The following is a 13,921-nucleotide window of genomic DNA, read 5'->3' as shown; positions in this document are numbered from 1 at the left end:
GACGCCTCTACTCCCACTGAAAATCGCACAGACGCTAGCGGATACGGTATCGGAGCTGCATTGACCCAACGCAAAGCACTGCTGATGGAGTGGTGGCGTACGTCAGCGGCCTCCTATCGCCCTCGGAGCGCAATTACTCTATTACTGAACGTGAATGCCTTGCTATCGTGTGGGCCGTAGGCAAATTCCGCCGTTATGTATACGGTAGGCACTTCGCTGTCGTAACTGAACATCATGCACTGTGCTGACTGTCCTCTTCGAGGGATCCCACCGGTCGGTTTGGCCGCTTGGGCGTTACGCCTTCAGGAGGACTCTTTCTGTCATTCACAAGTCTGGACGCCTACATTCGGACATCGACTGTTTGTCTCGAAACCCGGCCAGCCCTCCCGTAACTTATGCTCAAATGGTTCCGACAACTTACTCGTCGTTCCGAAACACTTGTGTCCGAACCTGCTCCACCAGCTTCATGATGCACCCCTGGCCGGCCATCTCGAAGTGACGCGTACTTACGACAGCGTGCGGCATTCTTTTTTATGGCTAGGACTCTACCGCTCAGTGCAGCGTAAGGTACTATCGGCGTCAAATTAAACGCGAACACGAAAACATGAACATAAAAGAAGAAATAGCCCGATTTCTTTCCATGCAAGCTAAAATGACGCGTGGCTTAGTTTCAAAAACAAAGTTGGGAAAAGTGGATTTTCAAACATACCAATAGCGTGCCATTATATGAACTCTACGAACAGTATTTTCCTTAAATTTTGCACGTTCTGGTTCATATTTTCGTGTTCGCGTTTCATTTGACGCCGATAGTACGTGAACGTTACCCGTGCCAACGCCGTAAGCAACCCTCCAAGCTACCAGCAGGCCAGCTACAACCACGTGACATTCCCACTGAACCTTTTTTTCGGGCCGGTCCGAACTTACTCGGGCCTTTTCCCTTGTCTACATACAGAAACAAGTGGATCGCTGTAGATACCGATTACGCTACCCGCTTTGCCACCTGCGATCACTACGAGCTGTGAAACTGACGTGACCGATTTTGTCCTTTACCATGTCATGCCCAACCACGGCGCTCCTCGACAGCCCGTCACAAACCGCGGTCGATATTTCTGTAGCAGTTACGAAAGTCGAGCTAGTTGGTACGGTTGAATTTTTCTAATAGTGCTAAAATGACGGGGACAAAGAAAGGAAGGCAAAAACAGCACTTGTGTTTGTCTTTCTTTCTTTGTGCCCGCAATTTTAGCGCTGTTAGAAGAATGCCATATTTCCGGTCCCATGTCGTTGCAGACATGCTTCGTTAATGCCCGATTCGCCATAAATTTAGAGAAAGCCATAGCGGCGATGGAGGCCAGTGGAATCCCGGAATTGGGATAGCCACCTTCGTTCCTCCCTCTTTTTTTTCTTTTCTTTTGAATAAAGATATTTTCAATCAATCAATACTACAGCTTATCACACGATAACAGATGGTCTTACTGAGCGCTTTAACAGGACCCTTAGGGAAATTCTCGCGATGCACGTGTCTAGAGACCACAGAGACTGGGACCTTGACTGCATTTCGCCACCTTCGCGTGTAATTCCTTGCATCACGACACTGCAGGCTTCTCAACCTTTTGCCTTCTTTACGGGAGGGAACCGGTCATGCTTCTTGATACCCTTCTGCCTTCCGACACACACCCGTGCACCGAACATCGCTCTCATCGATGGAGCACGTCGGCTTGCCATTCCCATCTCGCCGTTTTGAAAGTCAGCCAGAAAAACCCATATGGTAAATGTCACCACGCCGTGCACTTTTCACCAGGGTCCCTCGTCTTACTGTGGTGTCCGACTCGTCGCGTGGGACTCCCTGAGAAGCTGATTTCTTGCTATGCTGGCCCTTACAGAGTACTCGTTACGGACTTTACCTATGAAATCATCCCTATCGTCTCTTCCAGCTCTTAACCGCCACCTCGGCGTGATATCGTCCACGTCGTCCGGCTCAAACCGTGCTACTCACTTCCACACCGTAGCTTCACAGCACCGCCTTCTAAACCGCCTTCCACACTGTAGCTACACAGCACCCATTCGGTGCTTTGCCTGCGGCGGAGCTATGCCACAACCTGGTTATTAGAAAGCTAGGATCACCACTTAGCTTGGATAGACGCCGATGCGAGGGGTGCAGTTTCCCAAAGGGGTTTGTGCCATGGATGTGTGGGCAGTCTAGCCAGCCGTTGAAGAAGTGGACGCTCTGGCGCACCAGCGAGTGAACGAGTAGAACGACCTAGCTGCGTGCCTGAATCTGCCTTGTAAATTATCGGTAAATAGATTATTCTCTGTGCAGAACTTGTGACAAGGTCTTTTTTCTGCTCCGCAAGAATATAAAACGCACTCGCAATAAAATAATTAAAGACGCAGTGCGCTCAGTTTGCTCCTTCTAAACTCTTTCAGTTGGAGTAAAAATAATTGATTGCACATTGCTGCGGCCGAATCTTCACTTCTAAATACGTTGCTGGCGCCCGTGCGATGCCGATAAGTTTGAAATTTTATTCTTGATGACCGAGAATCGTCCAGCATTTTTCGCATTACGGATTCGTCGGTTCGTTGATTTACTCCCCCTGGAATTTAGCGTAAGACAAAATTCCTTTCATGGTATCGCAGGTATCCATTTTCGCAGGACTTCATGGTGCAAAAATCGAAACAAAGACTCTTCAAACACAGGAAAAGGTACAACGACACGGAAGAGTGGTACGCTTGCTTGGCGATATCACGACATATATGCGACGCCATTGCGGTAGAATTTGAAATTTCCAGCTTAACGCAACAACACGCCCACGCGACCAGGCAATAAGAAAAACATTTGGCGCCGCTTGCAGCAGTGTTGCATGCCTAGAGAAACAGTAGAGCTGGCGGCATTCTCCCTTCGTCGAACACCCGACTGTTCCACCTTCCATGGATTTCCGAACTTGCCGCTGAAAGTTGTCTATGATTGGCAGGCCGGGATCGTTTTGTCTGCAGGCTTTCACACCTCTCCCAAAGTGCACCGCGTCAGCAGGAGCTAGAACCCGCGGTAACCGGCTTCGAGAAGTCGCCGTCTGTCGCATTAGAGAGTTTTAGCATAGCAGCTAGCGGAGTCTCACGCTACGGTGGCGGGTTACCGGGACGCGACCGCGCATGCGCGCGCGGGGAGGGAGAGGAGGTTGCCCCTCAGTGGAGAGAAGGCGCGGGCATGGCGAAGGCCGGCCGGCGGAACTAATTCCCCCACCGGAACGAATTTTCACCGTCCCAGTCGGGCCCCGCTACCCGCCGCCATAGCGTTAAGGGGTATTCACACGACGGAGCGTTTCAGCGGAGAAATCCGAGGGAGGTCGTGACGTCACCGCAGGCGGAGTTCCGCTCGGCCAGCTCCTTCGCTCACACGGAGGATGCGACTTTCGGACGGATATCACTGTTTGCAGTCGCCTATTTCTAAAGCAGAGCTGCCGTAGCACCGCCGATTCCGCGACGGCGGTAATTTCTGTTAAGCTCATACGTACTGATCTTGTCAACCGACCAAAAATTGGTCGTCGACGCGATGCAGGTGCTGCCGCGCGCAGAGAACGGCGCGCGACGTGGTAGCAGCCGGCCGGCCCACCTACAGCCCCGCATACTGATGTTAGGCTTAATACTGCGGCGAATATTCGATCGGCGCTCTGGCAAGCGGCTCAGGTGACGATTTTTAAAGCAACTTTCCATCACATCATTACCCCATTTCTCGTATACGCAGCTTTGTTTGTGCCTTGGGGAGCAATAACAAGCTGTCGCTCGAGCTACCGGCGCCGGCCTGCGCCACTTCGCGGCCGCGGCCGCGGCCGCCGCTCGCCAAGCGCCCGTGCTGGTGGTATACGCGGCTTCCTCAGTGCGCCTGTCATGTGCGCCACGCATTTTCGCGTCCGATGTATTAAGAAGCGATAAAAATACAGTGCCTGCAACCGCTCTAGAACTTCAGCCGCGGCCAGCTGCCCGACGAGCAGACGAAATCCCGCCTCCTCCGCCGCGGAGCGTCGGAGGGTTTGTAGCTCGCGAGCAGAAGCTCCGATCTCCCATCGGAGGCGGTGCGCCGGAGAGAAACCGTGACGTAGGGGTCACGTGGCGCGCACTCCTCGGAGCGAAACGGCGGATTTCTCTCTCGTGTGAATACCCCTTTAGCGGATGGTACCCGGTATGCTAAAACTCTCTATTAGCTGTTCTGTGCTCTTCCCTTCATGCGCGAACGCACGTGAACTGGCGACGAGAAGAGCACGCGAGAGACCAGGCTATGGGCACTGGGCAGTGTGTTCTCGAAGGTCTAGCTGGACGACGACGCGCGCTCCTCACAAGGCGCGCGCTCACGTGTGCGCAGTATTTTTTCTTGGTATTCTGTTGCGAACGACACCGCACCAAACTCAAGCTTAAGCAGCGCTGCTGTTAAAACGTGGCTGACTCAGCCCGCGCTGCGAGGATCTTGTCCAGAGCGCTACAAAATATTGCGGAGATACGTAGACGTTTTTCGAACTTCCCCAAAATTGTTCGGTATTAATTGTTGCTTTTCAATGAAAACAACATCTCATAATGCTTTGTTTTTGCCGATACGGAAAACTGTTTGTTCTCAATATTCAGCGAAACATTGTGTGCGCATGCATCGTTGCAGCGCGCACGAATGCTAATAGAGAGTTCAACGAAAGCTTCCTGAGTGTCGCCAAAAGCGGGATGTAAAACTACATAAATTAAACTAAGACACGAAGCAATGGCTGTTCTCCCTTGGTCAGTTGGCCTAGTGGCTTCCTGTAACCTATTTTGGTTCGACATCGGTCTCTTTTGTGCGGCTAGTTCCCCTCAACTCTGCGGCTGATCAATATTTGGGCTGCCCTGGGAAAAGGAACGGTGGTGGTTTAAACGACGCGTGTATGCGTTTTCTAGTCAGTACAGCCAGCCGTCACCTGAGCTTGCTTATGTGGTTACATCACAGCATAAACGTACCTAAAGCATATAAAACCATCCGAACTGAAATAAACAGCCAAAACGGACCTGCAATGGTTGAAAACAACGGTGTAGAAAAATATTCTACCGAAAAGCAGAAACCGACCTAAAAAGAGAAAACCCGCAAAACCGGACAAGAAGCAGTTACTGAAACTGACCAAAGGCAACAAAAATACCTGAAGTCCCAGTTATAATGCATAAAGATGTTATAAATATATCGCATGCGTGATAACAAATGTTAATATTGAAATATGACAAACCCTTGAAAAAGAAAAAAAAAGCGGTAACGGTATCTGAACCCGGGTTAGGATGTTTGCTTCGCAGGAGCGGAACTACTACACTGCGAGACGAAGCGGTTCTGAGCGATCAAATTCAGGGCCACATGCACATGGACGTAGCTTTAAACATGCCCCTAGATGGCGGCATGCGTCGCTTGGATGTGCTGACTAGGAAACACCTATACGCTTAAACGACCGCCGTACCGCTGGTAAAGTTCACAAGCAGCATGCGGGGAAGTTGTTCCCAATACGCGCAGAAGCTGAGTGTCCGCTTTTCAGGGAAGCTCGCTTTTTACCCGCCCATGTATTGACGGCCAGCCAAGTATCATGAAACTTTATTCCGAACTTACGTCATCAGCGTGACACGCATTCACAAGCTTTGGCAACAGTCAGTATACAAAATTGCAACCAAAATTTGAGACTTAATCTGTGGCTGCCTTCAATTACACAGTTTAGGTCTGTTCTTAAAGTGAGTTACTATCGTTATTGGGCAAACATTTTTCTGTAACCGACTGATGAACGCAGTCATCAACCTATCTGCTTCCATAGATGTACGTAAATCATTAGCATACAAGTTTTGAGCTATAGATTGCTTTGAAACCAACTGAAGGAGCTTTTATGCTTTCGAAAATTATAGCCTTATTAACAAACATTTTCCTGTAGCCGGCTATATATAGCTATACGGTCACGGGCCTTAGGCTTAGAGCCATATATAATTTTCGTAGCTAGCTGAAGAAGCTTGTATGGCTGCGGGTATGTTCCTCCTGTGCCAAACGCTTACAGATAGGCGACTAAATATTGCTAAACGGCCACTCTAGGCAGACACTAATATAATAATATTGGTGTGTAGCCAGCTCCAGGAGATTGTATGGCTTCGGCTCTCTAACTTTAGGGCAAGGACTTTACTATAGGTGTCGAGGTATCCTGAATGTCTGTGGGTTTATAGCTGAAGCACAATAGTCGTGTAAAGAGAATTTGTGGTCTGGGGTCTTTAGCCTACGATACACAACTTTATTAGCTACATATTGCCTATATTATCGCATTATATAGGTGGCCAAAAGCGCCCATAAGCAGCGATAGGTCCCCTTTGCAAACTTTTCAGTAAGCCCCCCAACGCCATTTTTTGTGTGCAGATTTGGGAGTTTATTCAAGCAGCCTTCGTCTTTTGGTGTGCAGACATGATGATTGTGATTTCAGTGCGCCCAATCTCAATGGGACACATTCACTAGGAATTAGATATCATAAGGACAGAAACATGAAATCTTACCAGCGTCAATTGTGTGCTGTCCAATTCACTCTAGGACTGTGGATATCCTTGCTTGTTCAACTCCGCTTTCGCGGTTACTTTTTTGGGGAAACGAAATAAAATCACTCGTGGATACCTCTCGCAGATCACGTGCGGTAAAGCAAAATTACTTGTGGTCTGAGCTAATCTGCAGCCCTGCTTGACAACACAGCACAGATGCAGTTCCGGTGTTTTACACCTCAAATACGGGTATCCAAACAAGTAGTTCAACCTCCCGCTTCGGACATATTTTTTGCTTCTGAAATACGTAAAATACTCTATAACCTATCAAGTTAAATAGCTTGAGAAGACAAATAGAACTTGGTTGATTTATTAGAATATTATTAAGAACTAAAGACGTGCATGATACAGTGGTCACCCCTGCATCTCTATTCAATTGCAACTGTGTTTGATCTGTTGTTATTTTTTCTTGCAGCAAGGATATCTCTGGGTTTCGCAAAATATATGAAGTACTGTGGAAATTTACGGCTAAATATCACCGGTGTGATCTCTGGTTCTGGGTTTCTAGGGCCTCTGCTTGAAACCATCAACCCTACTAATTTTCTCTACAGCCTCAGAATGGTGAACAAAAGAGGAAAAGATATTATGCAACGAAAATTCAAATACATGAATAATAGGTCCTTAACCGCGGAACAAAAATTGCCCGTACTTATAAGCACACTGTTTGCAGATCCCTCAAGAAAAAACCCCACACTGTTTCAAAATTTGACAGGTTACAACTTTTACTCTTCCGCAACCTATTCAAGCAGACCGGCCTCGTTTAAACGGTACATCGAAAAGATGAACTCGACCGAATTCAAGAAGAGAATACATGCCGGCTCTACTGCAACATTTAGAGGAGAAAAAAAGAAAATGTTAGCATACAAATTGGGCTTGGGAGACTTTTTTGTAGATATCAGCGACAGCGCAACGGAAGTGTTCAACACGTACAGCATTCTCATTTACTCGGGGCAGCTGGATGTAATATTTCCAACTTCTAACATGGAAACTTTTTACAGAAAACTTAACTGGAGAGGTTCTAAGGAATTCAAACGAGCTAAAAGGGAACATTTTTACATTGGTAAAGACGCTGATGAGCTGGCCGCGTACGTAATTCAAACAAGTACGCTCACCCATGCCCTTATTCCCGGGGCCGGTCATGATGTCGGCTATGATATGCAGGCAGCGACGTACGAGATCATAGCCACTTTTCTTACGAAGAAGTCTCTCATAGAAAAATAACAAGTCATTGAAACCCCCCACCCAAAACGTACTAAGCATGCCGACGGACAGTAGAAATATTATAAGCTGACAAGAGAGATCAACTTGTGATCTCACACACATAAAGATAATTTATTAAACACAAGTTACAGCTAGGATCCGCTGTAGTTAGCTACTACACGGGTCGACAGAGCACAGGATTTACGCAATGTGCCACAGAGGAAAGGAAGTGAAGATCACAAGTTTACACAAAACAACTAGTACACCGCACCGAAGGTCCTTTACAATAATGTCCATGGCACGAGACTCAGACACCATAGTTCACGCGTGGGAGTGAACATAAAAACCACAACAGTTCACACACATCCGTTCTATGTCCGTACAGAGATGCATGCTCAGCCAGGCTGCCTAAACTGCGCCTTGGACTCAAAGATACAACTCCCGTCAGCACGCAAGTTTCACCTTATTAATAAGGCACGACACACCATTGCACGGTGTTATTGGCAACCTTGATAAAGCGAGTAGACCAACGCATGAGGAAAGATTCTTCACCCAGCGCCACCAGCTCATGCTGCAGATGCTCGATGGCCATTTTCCGAACACGCCCCAACAGGGGATACATGGCTCGCTGTGGTCGTGCCTGCAAGGCGGCTACACCTCGCTGGCGCCACACAACAAAGGCACCCACACACAGCAGAAAGCTGACAAATGGGTCTTTCGATTTCGTGTGGGCTCCCAGCCTAAGCTCAAACATTCCGCTGAGTAAAACCCAGAATGTGGCGGCCACACGACACTCAAAAAGAGCATGCTCTAGCGTCTCAGTGCGCCCGCATTGCGGGCACCGGGCAGAGCAAACCACACCAAATGCTGCAAGGCGGTCACACGTCGGCAGGACCCTCCAGCCCCGCAGCCACCCGAAATCACGAACGTCTGCAGGAAGCACCGCTGACGTTAACTGTTGCCAGCGGGCCCCGCGAGACTTCTCTTTTTGCCGATCATTCAGTTGCCAATAGCCAATTTCTCGCATATATCAGTCGCAGGTGAGGCTCTAATATCCAAATCTGGGTTGGCCGACTGAAAGCCTCTAAGTGTTTTAGCAACGTCCTATAGAAAGCCGGTGGCTGCATGGCTGTAGGTCTGGTAATGGGCTCATCATAAAACTACAAGCGAGCAGTACCCAAGAAGTAGCGAAGCAGAGCCTGCCCCGGGTACTCATCATCATCTACTAGCTCCCACACACCGCGTAACGCTAGAACACTTGACATCGTGTTCAGGCATGGCAAGCTGAAGCCCCCCCCATGCTGCGGGGCAGGCGCAGCAATGCGCGCGCAACTGACTCGGTCTTGCTAGCCCAGAAAAATGACCCGAATTTTGTGGCCAGCCGACGGGTTATGTCACGAGGTGGCCGAGCTACCCTCGCCACGTAAAAGAACGCCGCTGACACGCACGACTTAATGATATAGCTCCTCTCTCTCAGAGAGAGACAGCTTTATATGTTTGTCAGCCGTGTCCAACAAACCCTTCCACGTCTCACGAGCAACTTCTCCAGAGCCATGGAAGACTACACCTACCACCCGGACTTTCCTCACCCACTGTACGCCTCCAGCAATGTCACTGGCAAGCGACCCAAATCGTAGGGCTCTGCCTTTGATATGAAGAGTTTTATTTGTCCATCGAAGCAGATACATAACATGCCTCGATGGAACTACGCATCGGGAAAAAAATATACATTACAAAAGGGAAACACACAGAAAAACAACAATCCAGAAGTGGCTGCCGCTGGCCTGCACACAAGTTGTAACGTTTCGTACCACGCAGGGTACAACATAAACAGAGTAGAAAGTTGAGTTGTCGACAAACGCGAACAGTAGTTTCAGGGTGGAAACACTACGAATGTGGGTAGAAGTGCTACAGTCTTAGATAGTTACAGATACACACATGGTAAAGTGAACACTGCAGATAACTATGTATCGTATTTAGTCTGGTTACAAGGCTAATATTCTAGCTTGTTTAGTATGGTTACAGGGCTAATATTCAACTATTATTATTTCCAAACGTGCGTTGTTGACCTTGATGAAGCGGCACGACCAACGCAGGAGGAACGCCTCCTCCCCCAGCGCGGCGAGCTCCGCTTCCAGGTGTTCGAACAGACGCTTGCGCATGCGCAGCAACATGGGGAACATAGCCTTGTGAGGCCGAGACCGGAGTGCCGCGACACCACGACGCCTCCACACAACCAGGGCTCCCACACATAACAAAAAAGTTGCTAGGGCATCGCGAGATTTTGTGCGCTCCCCTAGGCGTACTTTAAACATCCTAGACATCAGCGTCCAAAACATCCTCGCTACAGAGCACTGAAAGATTGCGTGTCGCAAAGTTTCATTTTGTCCGCATTGAGGGCACCGCGCTGACGGTGTTACGCCCCACGCTGTCAAGCGGTCTCTAGTGGGCATAACGCCCCAACCCCGCTCCCACCCGAAATCTTTGACGTCCTCTGGGAGGACCGAAGAAGTCAGCTGCCTCCAGCGCGCCTTTTTAGAGCGCGCTTTCTGCTCCGCAGTGAGTTCCGTCACAGCAAGTTGCTCGCAAAGTTCGCTTGGGGCAAATGTCCGAAATTTCCAAGTCGGGGATCTGTGCTAACAGTTCTCGAAAGGTTTTCGTGACATAGGCGTAGAACGGCGGCGGTTCCTCTGCCAAAGGGCCGATGTAAGGTTCACTGTAAAACACACCTCGCGATGTGCCCCGGAAGTAGTTTGGAAAGCTGCTTCCTATGTAGTCTGGGTTTCGCGTCAAATCTACAAACCTACGCAACGCCAGGACGCTGCACATTGTCGACATGCATGGAAGGCTGTATCCCCCCATGCTGGTTGGGAGCCGCATGAAAGCCCGAGCTACCCTCTCCGTCTTTCCTCCCCAAAATAAATAGAAGAACTTGCTCTCCAGCCTCCGCACTACATGTCGGGGTGGACGAGCTATGTGCGCAACAATCGTAGCGCTCTTCTTTTGATCTACACTTTGTTGGTGGCAAAACGTTCCTAAATGTGTAAAATTAACAAGATGAGTGCGCTCCACTAGGCATAATTACATACCGGGGACGACACTTGCCGCCCGTAGTACAAACCAAGTTCTTCTGACTTGATATCGCTAAATGCTTTAACTTTAATAAAATAAATTGAGTGCATAAGGTGTGCCTGAGTACAATAATTATAGCTGTAACAAAGGTACGCAGAATCTCTTTAAGAGCGGAAAAGCAACCTCAGAGCATTACGTCTGTCCTGGGATGTCAAAAGGAATGACTAGGCTTAGGTCATTCTTGGCTTTCATTTCACACGCTATCACGCATTTTAGTACATTTTCATTGTTGTATTTTAACGAGTTACGCGTGCTTTGATCAATAAAAATATGTTTTATCAGTAAACATGCAAGCCTTCTTTTGCGTTTTGTCCGTTGCATTGCCAAGTATAGGCACAAAGAGTTTTTTAAAGTGAAGATTTAGTGTCCTTACTGATGCATTGTACGCCACTACGCCCTGCAGGAAAGCCAAATGTCTCTGGCGATGCTGACGATCATTCGATCGGGGGCGAAGTGAAAAAACAAAAACAAAGCCGTTTCACTCAATGTGAAAGCTGTCGGAAGGGCAGAGCAGTGATGCGCCGTAATGGGCTGAAGCGCCGTTATCCGCTCACTGCTGCATTTCAAATTTCCCGCCTTCGCAGTGCTCGCGCGGCCCCTGCCTGAAACTGCGCCAGAGGGAGTTCTGTTCTTTCTGCGCTCGCTTTAATTTCGTATGCTGGAGCTGTTTTGCGTCATTTCAAACGCGTAATTTTTTTCTTGCGATGCTGGAGCCTTTCTACGTCATTTCGAACGCGCCATCTCTTTCTTGCGTGGCTAAAGCCTTTCTGCGGCATTTTGAACGCGCCATTATTTTCTTACGGGGCTGGAGCTTTTCCGCGGCATTTTGAACGCGCCATTTTTTTCTTGCGCGGCCGCTTTTTTTCGCTTACTATCGTAAGAACCAACCCAACCAGCGTTCCTAACTAAATGAATGGGGGGGCTGCCGGTCATATACACAGATTTTGCATGAAATGTACCTGCAGTTTTTTTTTAGCTAAATAACGGGGATATGTATGTCAAGTGCCAGCTGTTCACGAGGTTTGAACGGTTATGACTATTTAAACCGCGTAGTTTTCGCAGCCTAAGCGTTACTCCCTGACGCCGGTACAGAAGGCTCTACTTGGGTCCGTTATCTCGGTGTGCCGCCTGATTCCGGCAGTCGCATCGACCGTTAGCAAGCTAAGACGACAAGACGAACCGAAAAAGTGCTCTGCACTTAAAGAACACTTCCCGTGGCCGGAAACGAACCGGGGTCCCTCGCGTTATGAAGCCGGCGTCTACAAGATCGCTACCTTTCCACATTGTCGGAGCGAGCGTCAAGCAGCAGGTACCGATTCGCGCCGTACACCCGAAACATAAACGGTAGGCCTACGGAGTGCACAACGCAGAGTTGCTGTGGGTAACCTAAAGCCGAATGACATCCCTCTAACCAAACAGAATGGCAGACTGCGGTGACCAGGTCCAAGCCTGAGACCCAAATTCAGGCCGTGGACGGGGCCTTGAAAATCGCCATGAAGCAAGGTCTTCTGCCCACCTCACGGAGTCAAGAAGAAGCACATCATTAATCAAACAAGTCAATGATTGTTGACTAAATAAACTTGTTCCTCTTCCTCCATCTTAGAAACGTGGTGCGCACCTCCAGGACTGACAGGCCTCTCTCTCTCTCTCTCTCTCTCTCTCTCTCTCTCTCTCTCTCTCTCTCTCTCTCTCTCTCTCTCTTGCTACTTTATCCGATCACTCCCCCTCTACTTCCCTTCCCCTGCACTGGGTTGTATGCAGGTGAGCTCCCTGCCGAGCTCAAAATATCCCCAGGGAATTTCCTTTCCTTTTCCCGTCGCAAACCATAACCACCACCAGAGTAGCACATACTCGAAGTGTGGAATTGGCCAACCAATCAATTCATCACGACAAAGCTTCGCGTGCAACCATCGTCGTCATTAGACAGAGGGGTTCAAGATCTTTTTTGTATTTTCTTAAGTAGAGGACGTGTGAAGCAATGTGACAAGTAAATTCACAGAACAGTACCTAGTAAATAAATCACAATGAATGTGCATATTTGTTAAAGCCCACTAGAGAGAAAAGCCGCGCTGCGGATGCGATTGCACCCGATTATGGTGCAGTTGTATCGTTAACGCCTCTTGTGAGGCAGATAGAAAGTGGCTGAACATTAGTGGCTGCTGAATTCTGAAGAATAGAACGTAAGAGGCGGGGGGCTTCAAACAAATGTAATGTATTCATTTGGAATGATAAGGAAGGACATAATAGGGCTAACTTAATTAATCGCGCGATTTCGTCCCGCAGCGCTGGCCACTATCCTCGCCGCGCAACATACTCTCCCGGGGAGGCCGTTTGTGTAACTACAGTTCTTAATTTTACCCCTCCATACAACTGGAGCGCCGTCAAGCAGACGTTGTAGTTGGGCCCACCACAGGTGTTACAGGGCTACCTCTTCTCGCATTTCTTCTTTTCTTAATTTTCTCTTTTAAGTTGTGCTAAACGCTTAAACGCAATTGGAACACTTGAGAACATGCTAAACTTTCAGCTACAATCGGTTAATATTCTTGCGCGTACTGAAAAGTACCTTCGCACACTTGGTAACAAACGTGGCGGCCTGTGTGGAATATATTGTTTGAAAAAGAAAATGGTTACACAGGGTTCCAGTGCGGCGGTAGCAATAAAGCAGCAACATATTACGTCAAATTACACTAATATTCTTGCGCACTCTACAAAGTCTCCTCGTGCGGTTTTGTTGCATTAACAATGTCCCGTACTCGGTTCCCGCAGGACCCACCTTAATGTCCAAAATTTGCGAGTAGTGGGTAACTCAACCTTGTTTAAAAAATCGAGAAAGCACCATATTACGCAGGTGTGAAACAAGCACTTGTGAAGGGGTCTTGCCCGGTGAAAAAGAGCACATGTGTGAGGTTGTAACATTTATAGCAGTCAGTGCCACGTAGGAGCGAAACATTGTTGCTCGGGGATCTTATGTCTGCTCCCGAGCTGTGAAGGGAAAAACCTGGGGATACCTTTTAATAGCTCCTGTGCTGCTGAA

At 48.6% G+C, this 13,921-nt stretch overlaps 1 protein-coding gene across 1 annotated transcript in view; it reads left to right on the top strand.

The window, feature by feature from the left end:
* LOC144160053 (vitellogenic carboxypeptidase-like) overlaps positions 1 to 13,921 on the top strand; it is a 42,720-nt gene that overhangs the window by 14,598 nt on the left and 14,201 nt on the right. The window contains exon 4 of the mRNA XM_077691671.1: positions 6,971 to 7,116. Within this exon, the coding sequence (XP_077547797.1) occupies positions 6,971 to 7,116 (146 nt within the window). The remainder of the gene's footprint in view (positions 1 to 6,970; positions 7,117 to 13,921) is intronic.

Source organism: Haemaphysalis longicornis, unplaced genomic scaffold (genome assembly GCF_048455015.1).
Source record: "Haemaphysalis longicornis isolate Haplotype H1 unplaced genomic scaffold, Haemaphysalis longicornis Haplotype H1 scaffold_10, whole genome shotgun sequence".
Classification (NCBI taxonomy): domain Eukaryota; kingdom Metazoa; phylum Arthropoda; class Arachnida; order Ixodida; family Ixodidae; genus Haemaphysalis; species Haemaphysalis longicornis.
Note: the sequence above shows the minus strand (reverse complement) of the source record. Positions and strands in the feature narration are given on the sequence as shown.